General features: G+C 36.8%; 3 protein-coding genes across 4 annotated transcripts; 2 read left to right on the top strand and 1 right to left on the bottom strand.

Annotated features, from left to right (window-relative positions):
- The first annotated feature begins 4141 nt into the window (after positions 1–4141).
- Positions 4142–8847, top strand: LOC125207091 (ent-kaur-16-ene synthase, chloroplastic). Its single transcript, XM_048106304.2, has 14 exons — positions 4142–4337; positions 4682–4737; positions 4847–5132; positions 5205–5385; positions 5634–5851; positions 5921–6041; positions 6145–6242; positions 6347–6570; positions 6659–6771; positions 6870–6968; positions 7558–7773; positions 7865–8006; positions 8123–8368; positions 8442–8847. The coding sequence occupies exons 1-14, from the start codon at positions 4256–4258 to the stop codon at positions 8751–8753; spliced, it is 2394 nt and encodes a 797-aa protein (XP_047962261.1). The 5' UTR covers positions 4142–4255; the 3' UTR covers positions 8754–8847.
- A 1673-nt stretch (positions 8848–10520) lies between these two features.
- Positions 10521–14938, top strand: LOC125207100 (ent-kaur-16-ene synthase, chloroplastic-like). Its single transcript, XM_048106315.2, has 14 exons — positions 10521–10714; positions 10874–10929; positions 11043–11328; positions 11404–11584; positions 11786–12003; positions 12078–12198; positions 12297–12394; positions 12482–12705; positions 12793–12905; positions 13002–13100; positions 13602–13817; positions 13918–14059; positions 14172–14417; positions 14491–14938. The coding sequence occupies exons 1-14, from the start codon at positions 10633–10635 to the stop codon at positions 14800–14802; spliced, it is 2394 nt and encodes a 797-aa protein (XP_047962272.1). The 5' UTR covers positions 10521–10632; the 3' UTR covers positions 14803–14938.
- Positions 14939–14961: 23 nt separating this feature from the next.
- On the bottom strand, positions 14962–17531 carry LOC125207108 (inosine-5'-monophosphate dehydrogenase 2-like). 2 transcript variants are annotated; one of them, XM_048106327.2, is made up of 3 exons: positions 16431–17529; positions 16150–16329; positions 14962–15393 (listed from the first exon to the last, which is right to left on the bottom strand). In XM_048106327.2, the coding sequence occupies exons 1-3, from the start codon at positions 17436–17438 to the stop codon at positions 15064–15066; spliced, it is 1518 nt and encodes a 505-aa protein (XP_047962284.1). In that variant the 5' UTR covers positions 17439–17529; the 3' UTR covers positions 14962–15063. The 2 variants fall into 2 exon arrangements, with proteins under 2 accessions (XP_047962284.1, XP_088921532.1); XM_089065406.1 differs by having other exon boundaries at positions 15233–15416; positions 16431–17531.
- Between the last annotated feature and the right edge of the window lie 615 nt (positions 17532–18146).

Here is an 18146-nt window from a genome sequence, read left to right as displayed (position 1 = left end):
GAATAGAGTTCCTAATAAAAGGAACAAGATAACCCCATATGAACTTTGGCATAATAAACCACCAAAACTGAGTTATCTCAGAGTTTGGGGTTGTCGAGCTGTGGTAAGACTAACTGACCCTAAAATGAAAACCATAGGTCAAAGAGGTATAGATTGTGTGTTTCTTAGCTATTCTGAAAATTCTGTTTGCTATAGATTCTATGTCATAGAACCCAATGACTATGTATCTGTGCACTCTATTATTGAGTCAAGGGATGCTAATTTTGGCAATGAGGTAGATTCACGTCTTTATCTAAACCTGGAGACATGATTGCAAGGTCTAGTAACTCTTATGTAAATGGAAAAGTGATTGATACACCTCCTAATGCTAGGAGAAGTGGTAGAGCAAGAAAAGCTAAGTCTTTTGGAGATGATTTCCAATTGTACTTACTAGAAGGATCAAGAAATGAAATTAATTTTCAATATCAATATTGTTTTACTATTGGTGATGATCCAAGGACCTACAAAGAAGCTATGGCTTCAAGGGATTCTGCATTTTGGAAAGAGGCAATCCAAGAGGATATGGATTCTATAATCCAAAATGGTACTTGAAAACTGACTGATTTACCACCTGGGTGTGAACCTTTGAATAGTAAATGGATCTTCAAAACGAAGATGAAGGTGGATGGAAGCATAGACAAATATAAAGCCAGATTGGTTATTCAAGGCTTTAGACAAAAGGAAGGAATTGATTTCTTTGATACCTATGCTCCTGTTGCTAGGATTTCCACAATTAGATTATTGTTAGCACTTGCTGCTATACATAATCTTGTAATTCACCAAATAGATGTTAAGACTGCCTTCTTAAATGGTGAATTAGATGAAGAGATTTATATAAAACAACCAGAAGGCTTTGTCATGCCTGGTAATGAACATAAGGTTTGTAAATTGGTAAAATTTCTTTATTCACTAAAGTAAGCCCCCAAGCATGGCATCAGAAGTTTGATGACGTGGTGTTATTTAATGGTTTTGTATTAAACCAAGCAGACAAGTGTGTATATAGCAAATTTGATGCTACCGGTAAAGGGGTTATCATTTGCCTATATGTGGATGACATGTTGATCTTTGGTACTGACCAAGATCAAGTTGATAAAACAAAGGAATTTTTGTCATCTAAATTTGAGATGAAAGACATGGGGAAGGTTGATGTGATTCTTGGAATTAAGATCACACATGGAGAACAAGGAATTTCCATTTCTCAATCACATTATATTGAGAAGGTATTGGAAAAGTTTAACTTCAAAGATTGTTCTTCAGTTAAGACCCCTTTTGATCCTAGTGCAAAACTCGTGCCTAATAAAGGAGTTGCTGTGAATCAGCTTGAATATTCAAAGGCTATTGGATCACTAATGTATGCTATGGTTAGTACTAGACCCGATATAGCCTTTGCAGTTGGAAAATTGAGTGATATACTCATAATCCAAGTTTAATCCATTGGCAAGCAATGAATCGAGTATTTAAATACTTAAAAGGAACCATGGATTATAGGTTGTCTTATTCTGGATTTCCTTCTGTTCTTGAAGGTTATTCGGATGCAAGTTGGATCACCAATATGGAAGATCATTCTTCCACAAGTGGTTGGGTATTCCGTCTTGGAGGTGATGCTATATGTTGGGCATCAAAGAAACAAACTTGTATCACGAATTCAACAATGGAATCGGAGTTTGTGGCATTAGCAGCAGCTGGTAAAGAGGCTGAATGGCTAAGAAATCTAATATATGAAATTCCATTGTGGCCTAAACCGATATCACCTATATCTATCAGATGTGATAGTGCAGCTACCTTGGCTAAGGCATATAGTCAATTGTATAATAGAAAGTCAAGACACTTAGGTGTTAGACATAGCATGATTCGTGAACTTATTATGGATGGTGTGATATCTGTGGAGTTTGTGAGAACTCATGACAACTTATCCGATCATTTAACCAAAGGGTTAAGTAGAGATCTTGTGCACAAATCGGCTATAGGGATGGGATTAAAGTCCACTACAAATCTCTGATATTAAGATACCCAATTCCCATTTAGTATGACACTAGATGCAGAATTCAATGTGGAAGACTTAATATTTGGAGATTGGAACACATTTGAAAATCATCCCAAGGTATGTGTTCGAACCTACAAGTTAAGAAGGTTGAATGTATATATTCTTAATAGTTCTTTTGAAAAATTGCAAATGTAGGTGCAAGAATAAAGAAGCTGCCTATATAAGCATGAAGTTTAGCCGCTTCAAGAATCTGGAACTTGGTTTCGATATGTTTATGAACGATAAAGACATAGGTTAGTAAAATATAGTGTCAAGATAGAACATATTCGTATGTAAACTTTTGTGTACATTATCTTCGTGTATTCAATGTGAGTTTCCAGGGTTCAATCCTTAGAGACACCCGGGGTATTCGAATATATTGGAATGTGTAATGTACTAAGGTAAAATTAAATCGTTACGATATTTCATTTATGCACAAGTTTGAATGTTTGAGATTACTTGTTTTAGTTAATCAAGGATTGCACTAAAATAGGGGAGGAATGTTGGATATTTTAGTGTAATTGGATTAACTTGATTGATCAGTATTATCGTAATGAGACATCATATAAGTCTGGAGGTGCGGAGTGCACGTTTATTTGAATTCATTGTGATGTTAGGGGCGAAGCCCCTAAAAGATGGACGGGGGTCCGGGGCAGCGCCCCCGGGTAGCGGGGTCCAAGGGGCGGCAGCCCCTTGCTAGGGTCGAGCTAAGAAATTCATCCGAAAATGTAATTTTTGAAAGTCAAATGACTAGTTTGCAATTTCGAAAACCTTTGAAAAAACAGTTAATTTCGGTTATGAAATTAACAGATAAGTTGGTTCATCTTGTTAAAAACTGATCAATTCTTGTTTTTTGGTTCTAAATTTTTCTTTTCTCAGATATCAACATAAGATAGTTCTGTTTTCTCTGAATTGTATCTGATCAAATATTTTGGTAGAACTGCCAAAATTGATTTGATCTGAAAGTGATTTCATCATGACTTTCAGATTATCCATTCTGTTCAGTATTTTGAATCTCCCTAACAATCCACTCTTAAAAATATCATCACTACTGTCAGATACTTTGATATGTCATTTTTGAACTATTTTCAATCCTTAAGGATTATTTTGGCCAATTTCTTAATTATTTTATCCTCTTTCTCGTCATCCTCGTCGTTGCATGAGTTGTGAAAAAGCAATTATTAATACAATAGTAGAACCAACCAATCGTTGAGGGAAAAGCAAATGAAAGATTTTGAAAAAAAAGAGAGAGGAGTTAACAAAATTTCAATATTTGACAAAAGTAGCATTTAAGAGCTGAAAGACATTTTGGTAAAGAAATCCAAAAAAAAAATATAAAAAAAAGTCATTCAACCGATATTATATCAAAATATATAGATTTGACGACATTTTTAAAGAATGAAAACCACAAATAAAAAATGTTTAGTTATTTCCATGAATTTTAAATGTTGAATGAAGAGTGATGAACTTTATCCCCATGTTCCGATTTTCCAAGTCGGGTTTTCTAGCTAAGTAGTGCGCTGACGTGTGTATTAAGCTCACGTGGAAGATGATGTGGATACTGAGTGTGTGATGACATCACTTTTTTTTTTTAATTCTCCTAAAGCCTTGCGCCTAATTTGCCCTATCTAAAGCACATGAGATTGATAGCCTAATTTTAATTCAAAACGCATAAAATGAAGTCATTTTATGTACAGCCGACGATTTACCAAGTCACACCTCCGGCGTGCCACGTAGAATAAGTTTGTGCCGAAAATCCATCGGGTCGAGTTGGATAGGAAATTTACATAATCCGTTAAAGTTCATGACTTTTAATGTAACATTTAAAATTCACGGAAAACACCAAACCTTTTTCAAAAGTTCATGAATTTTTTACCCTTTTTTTTTTAACATCCAACTTAGAATTTTTTTTTTCTTAATCTAACTAATTAGAAAGTTCCCTCTAAGGATTAATTAATTTATTCTATAGATCTTATATTAGAAATATATTTTGATTATGGAATTCCATATTATTGATTTATGGGATTTCAAAATAATTGCAGTTTGCCATTACGACTTACGAGTATATCAACTTGTGGAGTCGACAAAAAGTATCTTGGTCAATTGATTCCTGGGTTTGCTAACATTCCCAATTTTTGTCCAAGTTAACACCCAGTGATTGTGATCACCAAGGGGGTTTTCTTCAAGGGCGCCATGTCGCTTGCTGTCTCCACTTGCTTCTTACTTTCCCCCTATGAATCGCATTTCCGGAGATTCCGCTCCTCTCCTGCTTCAGGTAAACCGCTCTTCTACATTTTTATTTGCTGCTACGATGATGAGTGCAACAAGGGAATTCATGGTGCCGTATGTCATCATGATCGAGTGTTTTGGACAAAGAATTATAGCTAGTAGTAGCAAAAAATGACTTGCTATATTTAGCTTTGATTCGAGGAAATGGGGATATATGTGAAATAGTTGTGATTTCACTCTGAAAATGTGTCTAATTTAGATTTCTTAGTTACATTTATCTGAAAAATGTAATCTTTTTACTAACTAGGGGTTTGGTTCTTGCAAGAATATCTCCTTCTATAATCGTTTTCAATAATAAATAAGTGGCAAATGTGTTTCTCTTACCTGCAGCTTCTTTGAAAGCTGGGCTTCAAACTACTTCACCAAAAACCGCATCATTGCCAGAGGTATAGCTACAATACCCTTTCTTAGTATAGTTTGTGCTGTGAAAATGTATGCCTGATTTAGCATATCAGTCGAAGGAGGAGTTTATTGATATTGTGCATAATCTTACAGTGCTTTGAGGAGACTAGAGGAAGGATAGCAAAGCTGTTTCGTAGCAATGAACTTTCTGTTTCGACGTATGATACAGCATGGGTTGCTATGGTCCGTTCTCCGACTTCGTGGGAGGAGCCTTGCTTCCCGGATTGTCTAAACTGGTTGCTGGAGAACCAGTGCCCTGATGGTTCGTGGGCTCGTCCCCACCATCACTCTTTGCTAAAGAAAGATGTTCTTTCTTCTACCTTGGCTTGCATTCTCGCACTTAAAAAATGGGGAGTTGGTGAAGAACAAATCAACAGGGGTATGTTTGTTTGACATATCGGTCAAGCTTCATATTTGTTCAGCCGATCACTGATATTCATTCATTTTTCAGGTTTGCATTTTATGGAGTTGAATTTTGCTTCAGCTACTGACAAGTGTCAGATTACTCCCGTTGGATTTGATATTTTGTTTCCTGCCATGCTTGATAATGCCAGAGGTTCCTCTTTGAACCTGCGGCTAGAGCCAACTGCATTTAGTGATTTAATGCATAAGAGGGATTTGGAGCTTAAAAGGTGTTACTTGTCGTGCTCAATACTTTTAAGTCATTTGAAACATTATATGAAGTTTGATTGGTATTGGAGAAGGCAAACATCACTTGATCCCGATTGGTATTGTAGCCAAATGCACTTTGGCTGAAGAACGGAAATAATTATGGTTTTCCCATCTAAATATCAATGCCTAGATCAAATGGATTATTAAATATAGACTCTGCTGAGGAGGTTCTCTCTTCATCTTTTTATGCAATTTTTCTACTATATAGGGGCAACCAAAGTTACTCATCGGAGAGGGAAGCATACTGGGCGTACATAGCTGAGGGAATGGGAGAGTTACAGAACTGGGAATCAGTTATGAAATATCAAAGAAAAAATGGATCGCTTTTCAACTGTCCCTCTACGACAGCAGCTGCTTTTATTGCCCTGCGCAATTCCGACTGCCTCAGCTACTTACATTCAGCCTTAAAGAAGTTTGGAAATGCAGGTATTTTCACTAATTATTCTGCCTCTGTGAAAATTTTTCAATCCTAACAACTTTTATCTCTCCCTTCAGTTCCTGCAGTTTATCCTATAGATATATACTCTCAGTTGTGCATAGTTGACAATCTTGAAAGGTTGGGGATCAGCCAGTATTTTTTGACAGAGATTCAAAAAGTGTTGGATGAAACATACAGGTAGTCTACAGCATATACATATAAATCCTACTTTGTTTTATATGATCAGATTTGCAAAGTCATATTGTACAACTAAATTTCTCATGACATTAGTCCATAAAAGTTGTTGGATGCAGGGCAATGAAGAGATATTCATGGACGCCTCAACTTGTGCCTTAGCATTCCGGACATTGCGATTGAATGGCTATGATGTGACTTCAGGTTAATTCCGAAGCTAAATTCTTTATTATAATAATGTATTCTTTCCTCCATCAAGAAGAACAGAGTACTTTTTTGGAATTTTAATTGTTTGGCATGCTATGCAGATCCAGTTACAAAAAGTCTACAAGAGTGCTTTTCAAGTTCTATTCGTGGAAATATGACCGACATTAACACAACTCTTGAATTATATAGGGCTTCTGAACTCATCATTTATCCAGATGAGAGAGATCTTGAGAAACAAAATAAAAGGCTTAAACTTTTACTTGAGCAAGAATTAGCCAGTGGTTTGATGCAATCATGTCAACTTGGAAGAAGAATTGATGCAGAGGTAGATACTTCTAGTTGAACTCACTGGGCTAGGCTTTATTCAGCTAGACTGCATGAGTTAGTTATGCTAGGTTCTTCTCATATCGCAGGTGAACCAGGCCATCGAGCATCCCTTTTATGCAATCATGGACAGGGTGGCAAAGCAGAAAAATATAGAGCACTACAACTTTGATGATACAAGAATTCTGAAAACTTCGTTTTGGTAATTCCTTGTGTAAATTGCCCTCCCTTCCATCTCTGACTCTCTCCCCATCATCCCTTTTGAACTTATGCTTAGTTTTTATACTGTTTAAAATTCAGTTCGCCTAATTTTGGCAACAAGGATTTCCTTTTCCTGTCCGTAGAAGACTTCAATCGATGCCAAGCTGCACATCGCGAAGAACTCAAAGAACTTGAAAGGTATGCTTCACTAGATAACCTGAGACACGGAACCCCTGGTTACTTTGCCAGCAATTGAATTACATCATATATTGAATTATATCATCTGGCGTCAAATTAAGTGCAACTTACTATCCATAAACTGTAGGAATTTAGCATCTTCTTTTTCTCTTGCTGTGAAAAATATTGTGCTATTAAATCAGGAAGCATTTGTCTTAACCTTGACAGCTTAACCAAAATGATATGGTGCTGAAATCATCTTCTTTCCTTTACATATATCGTATATTTCAAATACATTACAGAACACAGTCTACAAACTTCAGTTATATTCTTTTCCTTCTATAAGGTTCTTAAAAATCTCTCGTTCAGCCTGATCTATGAGTTTGCACATTTTGGTTAAAAGTGAAAAGCTGAAAAAGAGAATTCAACATCTTTCTTAGGTTCGTAGGTGAGTCGATGACAGTATCTTGCAATTTAACAACATGCGTAGCAAAGTTTTTTGGCACTTGATTGTTACAGATTATGGTATCCGCATATTTATGTTGGACACATAATTGACATGTGTTTTTGTTACCTTTTTGTTTCCCTTTCAATGTCTACCTTCTTTTAGATGGGTTGTGGAGAATAGATTGGACGAGCTGAAGTTTGCAAGGAGTAAGTCTGCCTACTGTTATTTTTCTGCAGCAGCAACCTTTCCTGCTCCAGAACTATCAGATGCACGCATGTCGTGGGCCAAAAATGGTGTACTGACGACTGTGGTAGATGACTTTTTTGATCTTGGAGGTTCAGTGGAGGAATTGAAGAACTTAATTCAGTTGGTTGAATTGTATGTTCTCATCCCTATGCTTCTTCTCCATTACGATCTCGTAGTATTTTGATCATCTGGAAGTGACTGTTTATCATCATTCTGGTCGCAGATGGGACGTGGATGTTAGAACTGAATGCTCTTCCAACAATGTCCAGATAATATTTTCAGCACTTAGACACACAATCTGTGAGATTGGAGACAAAGCATTCAAGCTACAAGGGCGTTGTGTTACCAAACGTATTATTGGCATCGTAAGATCCCTTCCCTCTATTTTGGAACTCTGCTGTTATTGCCTTTCAAAACCGTTAAGAAACTGAATTCTTCCGTTTGCTTCATTATGACATGATATTTCCGTTTGCTTCATCAGTGGTTAGATTTGCTAAATTCTATGATGAGAGAAACTGAATGGGCCAGAGACAACTACGTCCCGACAATTGATGAATATATGAGCAATGCACATGTATCATTCGCTCTGGGGCCAATCGTCCAACCAGCTCTTTATCTGGTGGGGCCGAAGCTCTCGGAAGAGATGGTTAACCATTCTGAGTACCATAACCTATTCAAATTGATGAGCACATGCGGACGCCTCCTGAATGACATCCGTGGTTATGAGGTGGTAACATTTTTCATCGTTTGAATTCCTCTGTTATCCCTGGTTTGCTTGCTGATTCTTCTTTCGCCTGCAGAGGGAGCTCAAAGATGGAAAACTAAACGCCTTATCGCTATACATTAATAACCATGGCGATGAAGTGAGTAAAGAAGCTGCCATTTCTGTGATTGAAAGCTGGATTGAGAGCCAAAGGAGAGAATTGCTGAGATTGGTTTTGGAGGGGAAGAAGAGTGTTCTACCAAAGGCGTGCAAGGAACTGTTTTGGCATATGTGCTCTGTGGTGCATCAGTTCTACAGTAAAGACGACGGATTCACCAAGCAAGATTTGTTTCAGGTTGTAAATGCAATAATTCATCAACCTCTTCTTCTCAAGGACAAAATGTTGTGATGATTCATACCTAAATTTTTGTAACAATGATGCTTGAAACTAAACATTTGCAACTACTTGCTGTTTGCCAGATCTATTGGATTGTTTTTAATTAGATTTAAGCTCAAATTTAATTTTAATCCAACAAAAATACAACTATCGAAAATAATTTGATCGTCTGTCGTCTGTCCTAGAGCAAAATTATGAGTGATGTAATCTTCCTCATTCATATATTTATTTCTCGCGTTTAATATTCAGATATCTACAAATTAATTGAAATAATAATTATTATTTTATTCATCTCTAGCTTTTCTCTCCTATGAGTGAACTGTAAAAATAGTCAATAGTTTATCGACTTTAAAAAATATCTACAATAGTCCTTGAATTAAAGGTTTATTTCAAAATCGCTCCTTTTGGCATTTTTCCATTCGAAAATGCTCTTTTGGGCTGTTGGGCAATTTCGTCTTTCACAGTTTTAACATTTTCAATCTGATATTATTTGAATGATGATATTATTTCAAAATTATCTTCTTCTTCCATTTGTTATCCTTCACTTTGTTTCTTTATTTCAACATTAGTTTTAATTTTATAAAATTAAATTTAAAATTTTAATTACTAATAAATTATTTTTAATTAAAATTATTAATTTATACTCTCTCCGTTCCATAGTAATGAAGGCGTTTCTTTTCGGCACGGAGATTAAGAAAAATTGTGTTAGGTGAGTTAAGTAAAGGGAAAATAAAGTGGAAAATAAAAAAGGTAGAGAAATGAAGAGATCAAAAATTAAGAGAGAGTAAAGTAGGTGTGAAAAATGTGTTGACTTTTACTAAAAAAGAAACGACTATATTACTATGGAACGTATCAAAATGGCAAAATGACTCTATTACTAAGGAATAGAGGGAGTATATTCTATTATAAAAGAGTTTTGTGTGAGCTACCACTAATATAGTCCGTTAGATCTCATTTATGGACGCCTAGGATTAAGTTTCGTGAACAGAACACGGGTTGCAGTCTACTGTATTAGATATTGCAGTTTACCGTATTAGATATTACAGTCGTGGTAAACTGCAATATTGTTGTAGTAAGACTGCAATATTCAATGAATAACACTGCAATCTGGTAACATAAAATTAGAAATTTCTTATTTTACCCCTCCGCGTTTTTACACGTGGCAGCATGACAATCCCACGATTTTCAGATTTAATGGCTTAAAATGGTGGTATGGTGTTGCAATAAAGAGGGTTGTCATCTTAATACATCCCTATATATATATATATATATATATATAGTTGTGAGTCGAGAAAGAATACATATATTAATAATTTTAACTAAAATAATTTATTGTTCTTTAACAATCTAATTTTCAAATGTAATTTTATAAAGTTAAATCTGATATTTAATAAATGAAACAAAATTAAGGATGACTTGATGATAAAATGAAGAAGAAAGATAATTTTAAAATAATAGTATCAGATTTAGTACATCATTGAAATAATATCATATTGGAAAAGTTAAAAATGTGAAAAGATGAAATTGCTCAGCAGTCCAAAAGGCCATTTTTGGGTGGAAAATGCCAAAAGGTCCGATTTTGAAATAAAACCTTAATTCAGAGACTACTGTAAATATTTTTAAAGTGTAAGAACTATTGACAAGATAAACTCATAATTCATGACCATTTTTATTACTCTTATTTTATTCTATAGCCTCAATGAAGTAACATGCATGAGGCAGTAAAAAAAGGAAGCAATGGTGTACGTTGAGTATTATTCAAATAGACAAATCAGAACGCTTCACACTCACACTCTGTCATCTTGTGCAGTTTAAAAAGAGTTTCTTGTTGAATTGATTCCACTTTCTGGCCAAGTTGAACATCACCAAAGGGTCTTTCTTCAGGGAAGCAATGCCGCTTCGACTCTCCACTTGTTTGTTAATTTGCCCCAATGAATCACGCTTTCGGAGATTCAGCTCTTCTCCTGCTTCAGGTATAAGCGGTGCAAAAAATTGTAGCTTTGGTGACTTTGTGTATGTGAAATAGTTATTGTTTATGTTATGAACACTTCACTTTGTCTGGAATATTATCTCCTTCAATCTTTGTTTTCAGTAATAAATTAGTGGCCAATGTTTTTCTCTCTTACCTACAGCTTCTGTGAGAGCTGGGCTTCAAACTACTCCAGCTCAAATCTCCTTAACGCCAGCGGTATAACTAATACTTATAATCTTTCTTAGTAGTACTATATCTGAAAATTTGTATGCCTGCTGTAGCATATCAGTCAAGGGAGAAGTTTATTTATATTGTGAATAACGTTACAGTGCTTTGAGGAGACGAGGGGAAGGATAGCAAAGCTGTTTCATAACGATGGACTTTCTGTTTCGACGTATGATACAGCATGGGTTGCTATGGTCCCGTCTCCAACTTCGTGGGGGGAGCCTTGCTTCCCGGATTGTCTAAACTGGTTGCTGGATAACCAGTGCCCTGATGGTTCGTGGGCTCGTCCCCACCATCACTCTTTGCTAAAGAAAGATGTTATTTCTTCTACCTTGGCCTGCATTCTTGCACTTGAAAAATGGGGTGTTGGTGAAGAACAAATCAACAAGGGTGCGTTTGCTTTACATATAGGCCAAACTTCATACATATGTTTAACTGATTCACTGATATTAATACATTTTGCAGGCTTGCATTTTATGGAATTGAATTTTGCTTCAGCTACCGACGAGTGTCAGATTACTCCTGTGGGATTCAATATTGTATTTCCTGCCATGCTTGATTATGCCAGAGGTTCCTCTTTGAACCTGCGGCTAGAGCCAACTACATTTAATGATTTGATGCATAAGAGGGATTTGGAGCTTAAGAGGTGTTATTGTCTTGCTCAATACTTTTTAGTTATTTGAAACATTATGTAATTGTTTGGTGTCTCACATTAAATATCAAAAAGGTTAAGTTTGTCTAGAGGAACGCAAACATCTTCTGATCCTGATTGGTATTGTAGCCAAATGCACTTTGGCAGAAGAGCTGAAACAAATATGCATGTTTATTCAATCTTTGTATTATATAGGGGTAACCAAAACTACTCGTCGGAGAGGGAAGCATACTGGGCGTACATAGCTGAGGGAATGGGAGAGTTACAGAACTGGGAATCAGTTATGAAATATCAAAGAAAAAATGGATCGCTTTTCAACTGTCCCTCTACGACAGCAGCTGCTTTTATTGCCCTGCGCAATTCTGACTGCCTCAGCTACTTACATTTAGCCTTGAAGAAGTTTGGAAATGCAGGTATCTTTACTAAATGATCTGCCTTTGAACAGTGCAAATTTTTTAATCCTAACAACTTTTATCTCTCCCATCAGTTCCTGCAGTTTATCCTCTAGATATATACTCTCAGTTGTGCATAGTTGATAATCTTGAAAGGTTGGGGATCAGCCGGCATTTTTTGACGGAGATTCAAAATGTGTTGGATGAAACATACAGGTAGTCTGCAGCATATACATGTAAATCCTACTTTGTTGTATATGATTAGATTTGCAAAGTTATACTGCTAAATTGCTCTTGACATTAGTCCATAAAAGATGTTGGATGCAGGGCAATGAAGAGATATTCATGGACGCCTCAGCTTGCGCCTTAGCATTCCGGACATTGCGATTGAATGGATATGATGTGACCTCAGGTCAATTTCGAAGCTAAACACTATTTACTTCATCGAGAAGAACGGAGTGGTTTTGTTGGAATTCTAATTGTTTGGCGTGTTATGCAGATCCAGTGACAAAAATTCTACAAGAGTGCTTTTCAAGTTCCATTCGTGGAAATATGACAGACGTTAAAACAACTCTTGAATTATATAAGGCTTCTGAACTCATACTTTATCCAAATGAGAGAGATCTTGAGAAACAAAATTTAAGGCTTAAACTTTTACTTGAGCAAGAATTAGTCAGTGGTTTGAGTCAGTCATGTCAACTTGGAAGAGGAATTAATGCAGAGGTAGATACTTCTAGTTGAACTCACAAGGCTGGGATATATTCAGCTGTCTGCATGAATTAGTTAAGCTAAGTTCTTCTCATGTCACAGGTGAACAAGGCTATTGAGTATCCATTTTATGCAATCATCGACAGGGTGGCAAAGAAGAAAAACATTGAGCATTACAACTTTGATAATACAAGAATTTTGAAAACTTCATTTTGGTAATTCCTTGAGTAAATTGTCATCCCCTTCATCTCTGTCTCTCCCCGCCATCCCTTTTGAACTTACACTTTGTTTTTATACTGTTTGAAAATCAGTTCGCCTAAATTTGGCAACAAGGATTTCCTTTTTCTGTCCGTAGAAGACTTCAATCAATGTCAAGCTGCACATCGTGAAGAACTCAGAGAACTTGAAAAGTATGCTTCACTTGACAACATAAGAAATGGAAGAACCATTGGTTACTTTACCAGTATTTGGATCACATCCTACAATGAATTATATCCTCTGACGTCAAATTAAGTGTGACTAATCATCCATAAAGCGAAGAATATTTAGCATCTTCTTTCTGTTGCTGAGCAAAAGAATTGTGCAATTAAGTCCGGAAGCATTTTTCTTAAAAGGACCCCTTGGTTCTCAAATAATCTTCCGTCCCTTACATATATCGTATATTTCAGCATATATGTGCTCCGAAAAGGACCACTTGTTTCTTGGAATAGAAGTTTTACACATATTAAGGTTCTTAAGAATCTCTCATTCAACCTTCTTAAGAGTATCATGCAACTTAACAACAGGCATCACAAAGTTTATGGCACTTGATTGTTGAGAGATTATGGTATCCGCTTATTTACGTTGGACACATAAGTTGACATGTGTTTTTGTTACCTTATGTTACCCTTGCTATGTGTGTCTTATTTTAGATGGGCTGTGGAGAGTAGATTTGATGAGCTGGAGTTTGCAAGGAGTAAGTCTGCCTACTGTTATTTTTCTGCAGCAGCAACCTTTTTTGCTCCAGAACTATCAGATGCACGCATGTCATGGGCCAAAAATGGGGTTTTGACGGCTGCGATAGATGACTTTTTTGATTCTAGAGGTTCAATGGAGGAATGCAAAAACTTAATTCAGATGCTTGAATTGTTTGTTCATGTCCCTACGCTTCTCCACTATGATCTCATGGTATTTTGATGACCAGGAAGTAACTGTTTATTATTATTATTATTATCATTCTGGTCGCAGATGGGATGTGGGTGTTAGTACCGAATGCTCTTCCTATGATGTCCAGATAATATTTTCAGCACTTAAGCACACAATCTGTGAGATTGGTGACAAAGCATCCAAGCTACAAGGGCGTTGTGTTACTGGTCATATAATTCGCATTGTGAGATCCCTTACCTCTATTCTGGAATTCCATTGTTATTGGCCTTTCAAACCGTTAAGAAGCTCTTAATCGTGTAACTTATGCATGACATGATATTTGCTGGCATCTTCAGTGGTTAGATTTGCTAAATTCTATGATGAGAGAAAATGAATGGGCCAGAGACAACGTTGTCCCGACAATGGATGAATATATGAGCAACGGATATGTATCGTTTGGTCTGGGGCCAACTCTCCTACCAGCTCTTTATCTTGTGGGGCCGAAGCTCTCAGAAGAGATGGTTAACCATTCCGAGTACCATAACCTATTCAAATTGTTGAGCACATGCGGACGCCTCCTGAATGACATCCGTGGTTATGAGGTAGTAACATTTTTCATCGTTTGAATTCCTCTGTTAGCCCCGGTTGGTTTGCTGATTCTTCTTTCGCCTGCAGAGGGAGCTCAAAGATGGCAAACAAAACGCATTATCTATGTACATTAATAATCATGGCGGTGAGGTAGGTAAAGAAGCTGCCATTTCTGTGATTGAAAGCTGGATTGAGATTCAAAGGAGAGAATTGCTGAGTTTGGTTTTGGAGGGGAAGAAGAGTGTCCTACCAAAACCGTGCAAGGAATTGTTTCGGCATATATCATTCGTTTTGCATCAGTTCTACAGTGAAGACGACGGATTTCAGTTGCAGGGTTTGATTCAGATGGTAAATGAAATTATTCAGCAACCTATTCTTCTCAAGGACCAGAAGATATGATAACTCGTACCTAAAGAATTGTTAGAATGATGCTTGAATTGTACTCCACAATATTGTTGCACTAAACATTTGATAGTGTTGTGCAACTGAATATTTATACCCATTGGGTTTGCAACTACTTGCTGTTTGCCATTATTTATTGCAAGAAAACGAAAGCAGTGGGAAACCAAGGCATGGGATGATTTATTGTAAAAGACTAAAAGCCAATATCACAATTCTTAATACAACATCTTGGAAAGGAAAAGATAAAGAGATGGTAATTTAAAAGGATTTCTTCTCGTACGAGACTAATCCATGGATCCCGCCTTCAACTTGTGCGGCCCCAGTTCTAACCTCTAGCCTTAGCACACCGGAACGCAGGAGGTCATTAGCAGACTGTAGGGAGGAGGCGCCAAGATCTTGGAATCCCTGTTTCACAGCTTGCATTGTGTAGGGTATGAACTTCAACACAGAACCTTTATCAGCCACTGCTCCAACAACACCCTGAGCTATTTTCAGCTTTGCTGTATCACCCAAGTATCGGGCATCACTCCCTTTCGTCATTGCTTCAAGGGATCCCATACCTCTGTATTTTTTCACTCGCCGACCACCCTAAACACAAATGAGAACAGAACCTACAATTAATGACAGATCACAAAGATTATCATTCAGATTAATAAGGAACAAGTACTATCAATCTTTCTCTTCTTATCAGTTTACAATATCCTCAAACCATCCTAACACTTTATATAATCCATTTAAAGGTATGTGAGTAAAGCACGAAACAATTTTAGTGCAAGTACAATTTAAATTTTATGCTACTAAAATTTAGTTATGTGAACACTAAAATAAAAAAAAAATGTTAAACAATAATACTATAACAACTATTTTTATTAATGAAGCAGCAGTTTTTTTAATAATGCAGATAACAAAAATAAGATAAGGAAATGAAAAAAAAAAGGTGATGATGAAACAGTGCAGTCACAGCACAATATAGGTGTACATAAATAAGTTTAATTAATAAACTATCATAGGAACACTAGAATAATAAAAATGATGGATTATACATAAACTCTAGAACAACTATTGTCTATGCATGTAGATACCAGGCAAAAAGTAGAAGGGAAATGAAAAAAGTGATGAAAAGGTGCAATTTTGTCCACAGTAGCAGATGCTATGGATGACTCCACATTAGAGAATCCTTCCCCATAATGTTACAGACTCCATATGATATGCATCACCATATGCAAAAAAACACAGTATATGATAGATATTTGCTTTGCACCTTGTATCACTATTGAAACTTCGCAGTAAAACTTGCAAATTTGAAGTTAAAATAAGTCATTTTAAAGTAGTTTTAAGCTTTACCTGATATTCATAAGTACCAGGAGCTTCATTACTTCCAGCTAAAAAGCTACCCATCATCACAGTTGATGCTCCTAAGGTCAAAGCTTTCACAATGTGTCCCGAGTTTGATATTCCACCATCAGCAATCACAGGCACAGAACTCTCAGCAGCGATCGATGCAACCTTATAAACTGCTGTTGCCTGAATATTCAAAATCACCAATTAACTTGGCAAATCAAAAAAATGATAGTTTGGATAACAATATTAATTAGATAAAAACACAAATGCATTCTATGAAGTACCTGTCCACGCCCAACCGCACATACTTCTTGGGTGGTGCAAATGGAACCTGACCCCATACCAACTCTAAGTCCATCCACCCCTGCCTGAATCAAGTTCTGCGCCTGATAGGCCGTCACCACATTCCCACCAATCACATCCAGCTCTGGATACGTGTTCTTGACATGCTTGATCATCTCAATCTGATAGATTGAATTTCCTTGAGAGCTATCAAGAACCACCACATTCACCCCTGCCTTCACTAAGTACTCCAACCTCTCTCTATCCGAATCCCGAGTCCCTATCGCAGCACCCACCAAGAAACTCCCATCCGGCGCCAGTGATGGCAACCCCAGCTTCGGAAACCCCCTAATTCTCTCCACGTCTTCACTAGTGACTAAATTAACAATTTCCTCCACCCCTGCCCCGTTATCCCTCGCCAATGGCACAAATTCACTCTTATCTTTGGCTAAATATCCAGCAACATCCTCAAAACTATAACTAGTAGGGAGAGTAACTGAAGACTTGGTCATGTAATCAGAAACCCTAACTTCCTTCTCATCCAATTTATCCCAATCAGATTTCTTCACAAAACCTAAAAATTTCGAGCTCTGGCTCCCTGACTCGGTGACAAAAATGCAGGGAGCAGAGCAGAAATCATCCACAGACAAAATTGAATCCGAAGGAGACTTAAATATAATCTCATAACTAAAAGGAATTTTATGCGATTTAGCTCGGCGAATGAGTGACGCTTGATTAACAGTGGGAGTGTTATAGTGTACAATACCAATACCACCGAGCGAAGCCATGGCGGTGGCCATGGAGGATTCGGTGACTGTGTCCATCGGAGACGAGACGCAGGGTGTAGCTAGGGCGACGCGGCGGCTGAGCTTGGTGGAGAGGGAAACGGCGTCGGTGGGGAAGTCGATGTAGTGAGGGAGAAAGATGACGTCATCGTATGTGTAGGAGTATCCCTGATTGAACAGCCTTGTGGCTGGGAATCCATCGTCGATTAGAGAAGCAGCGTCCATTTCCGTCGGTAGTGGCGGTGGTCGGCGGCGGAGCTTAGGGTTTTGATTTACCGTCGATAGTATATATGGTGGCGGCGGTGGGCGTTTAAATGGAGGGAAATTTCGATATTCGGTTTAATTTATTCAAATATAAAAAATAAAAAGTATCTCCACTAATTATTTTATCAATTAAAAATTATTTCAATTAAGAATTATTGATGTTTGCTGTAAGTCACCATCATAAAATAAAAGGATCCATTAATACTATAAAAATATTAAAACGTGGAGTATCTCCAAGTAGTATTATATAAACTCTAAATAATTTCAGTGGAGAATTAATAATGTTTTGCTAAAAGTTAGTATACCATTTTGGAAACTACTATTCAATTATTCCTCCTGTCCATAATTGAATTAGTAGTATCTTATTTTACTGGTACTATTTCTTCGATCCCACGAGAATATGCACTCTTTTCTTTTTTAGTCTATCCCACAAAAATATACACTTTTTAATTTATAAAAAAAATCTCACAAAAATATACACTTTTTAGTTCATCCCACTAACAATACTTTAATTACTTTTTCTCTCTACATCTCTCTTGATTTACTAATTTTACACTAAAATAGTAAAATCCATGTCAAACCTAAAGTGCATATTCATTGGGGACGGAGGGAGTACCACTTAACATACGTTTTGTGAAAAAGTATGGAAAATGGGTGAAAAACTATTTT

Source organism: Salvia hispanica, chromosome 2 (genome assembly GCF_029641045.1).
Source record: "Salvia hispanica isolate PSC_SH4W2 chromosome 2, Shi_PSC_v1, whole genome shotgun sequence".
Taxonomy (NCBI): domain Eukaryota; kingdom Viridiplantae; phylum Streptophyta; class Magnoliopsida; order Lamiales; family Lamiaceae; genus Salvia; species Salvia hispanica.
Note: the sequence above shows the minus strand (reverse complement) of the source record. Positions and strands in the feature narration are given on the sequence as shown.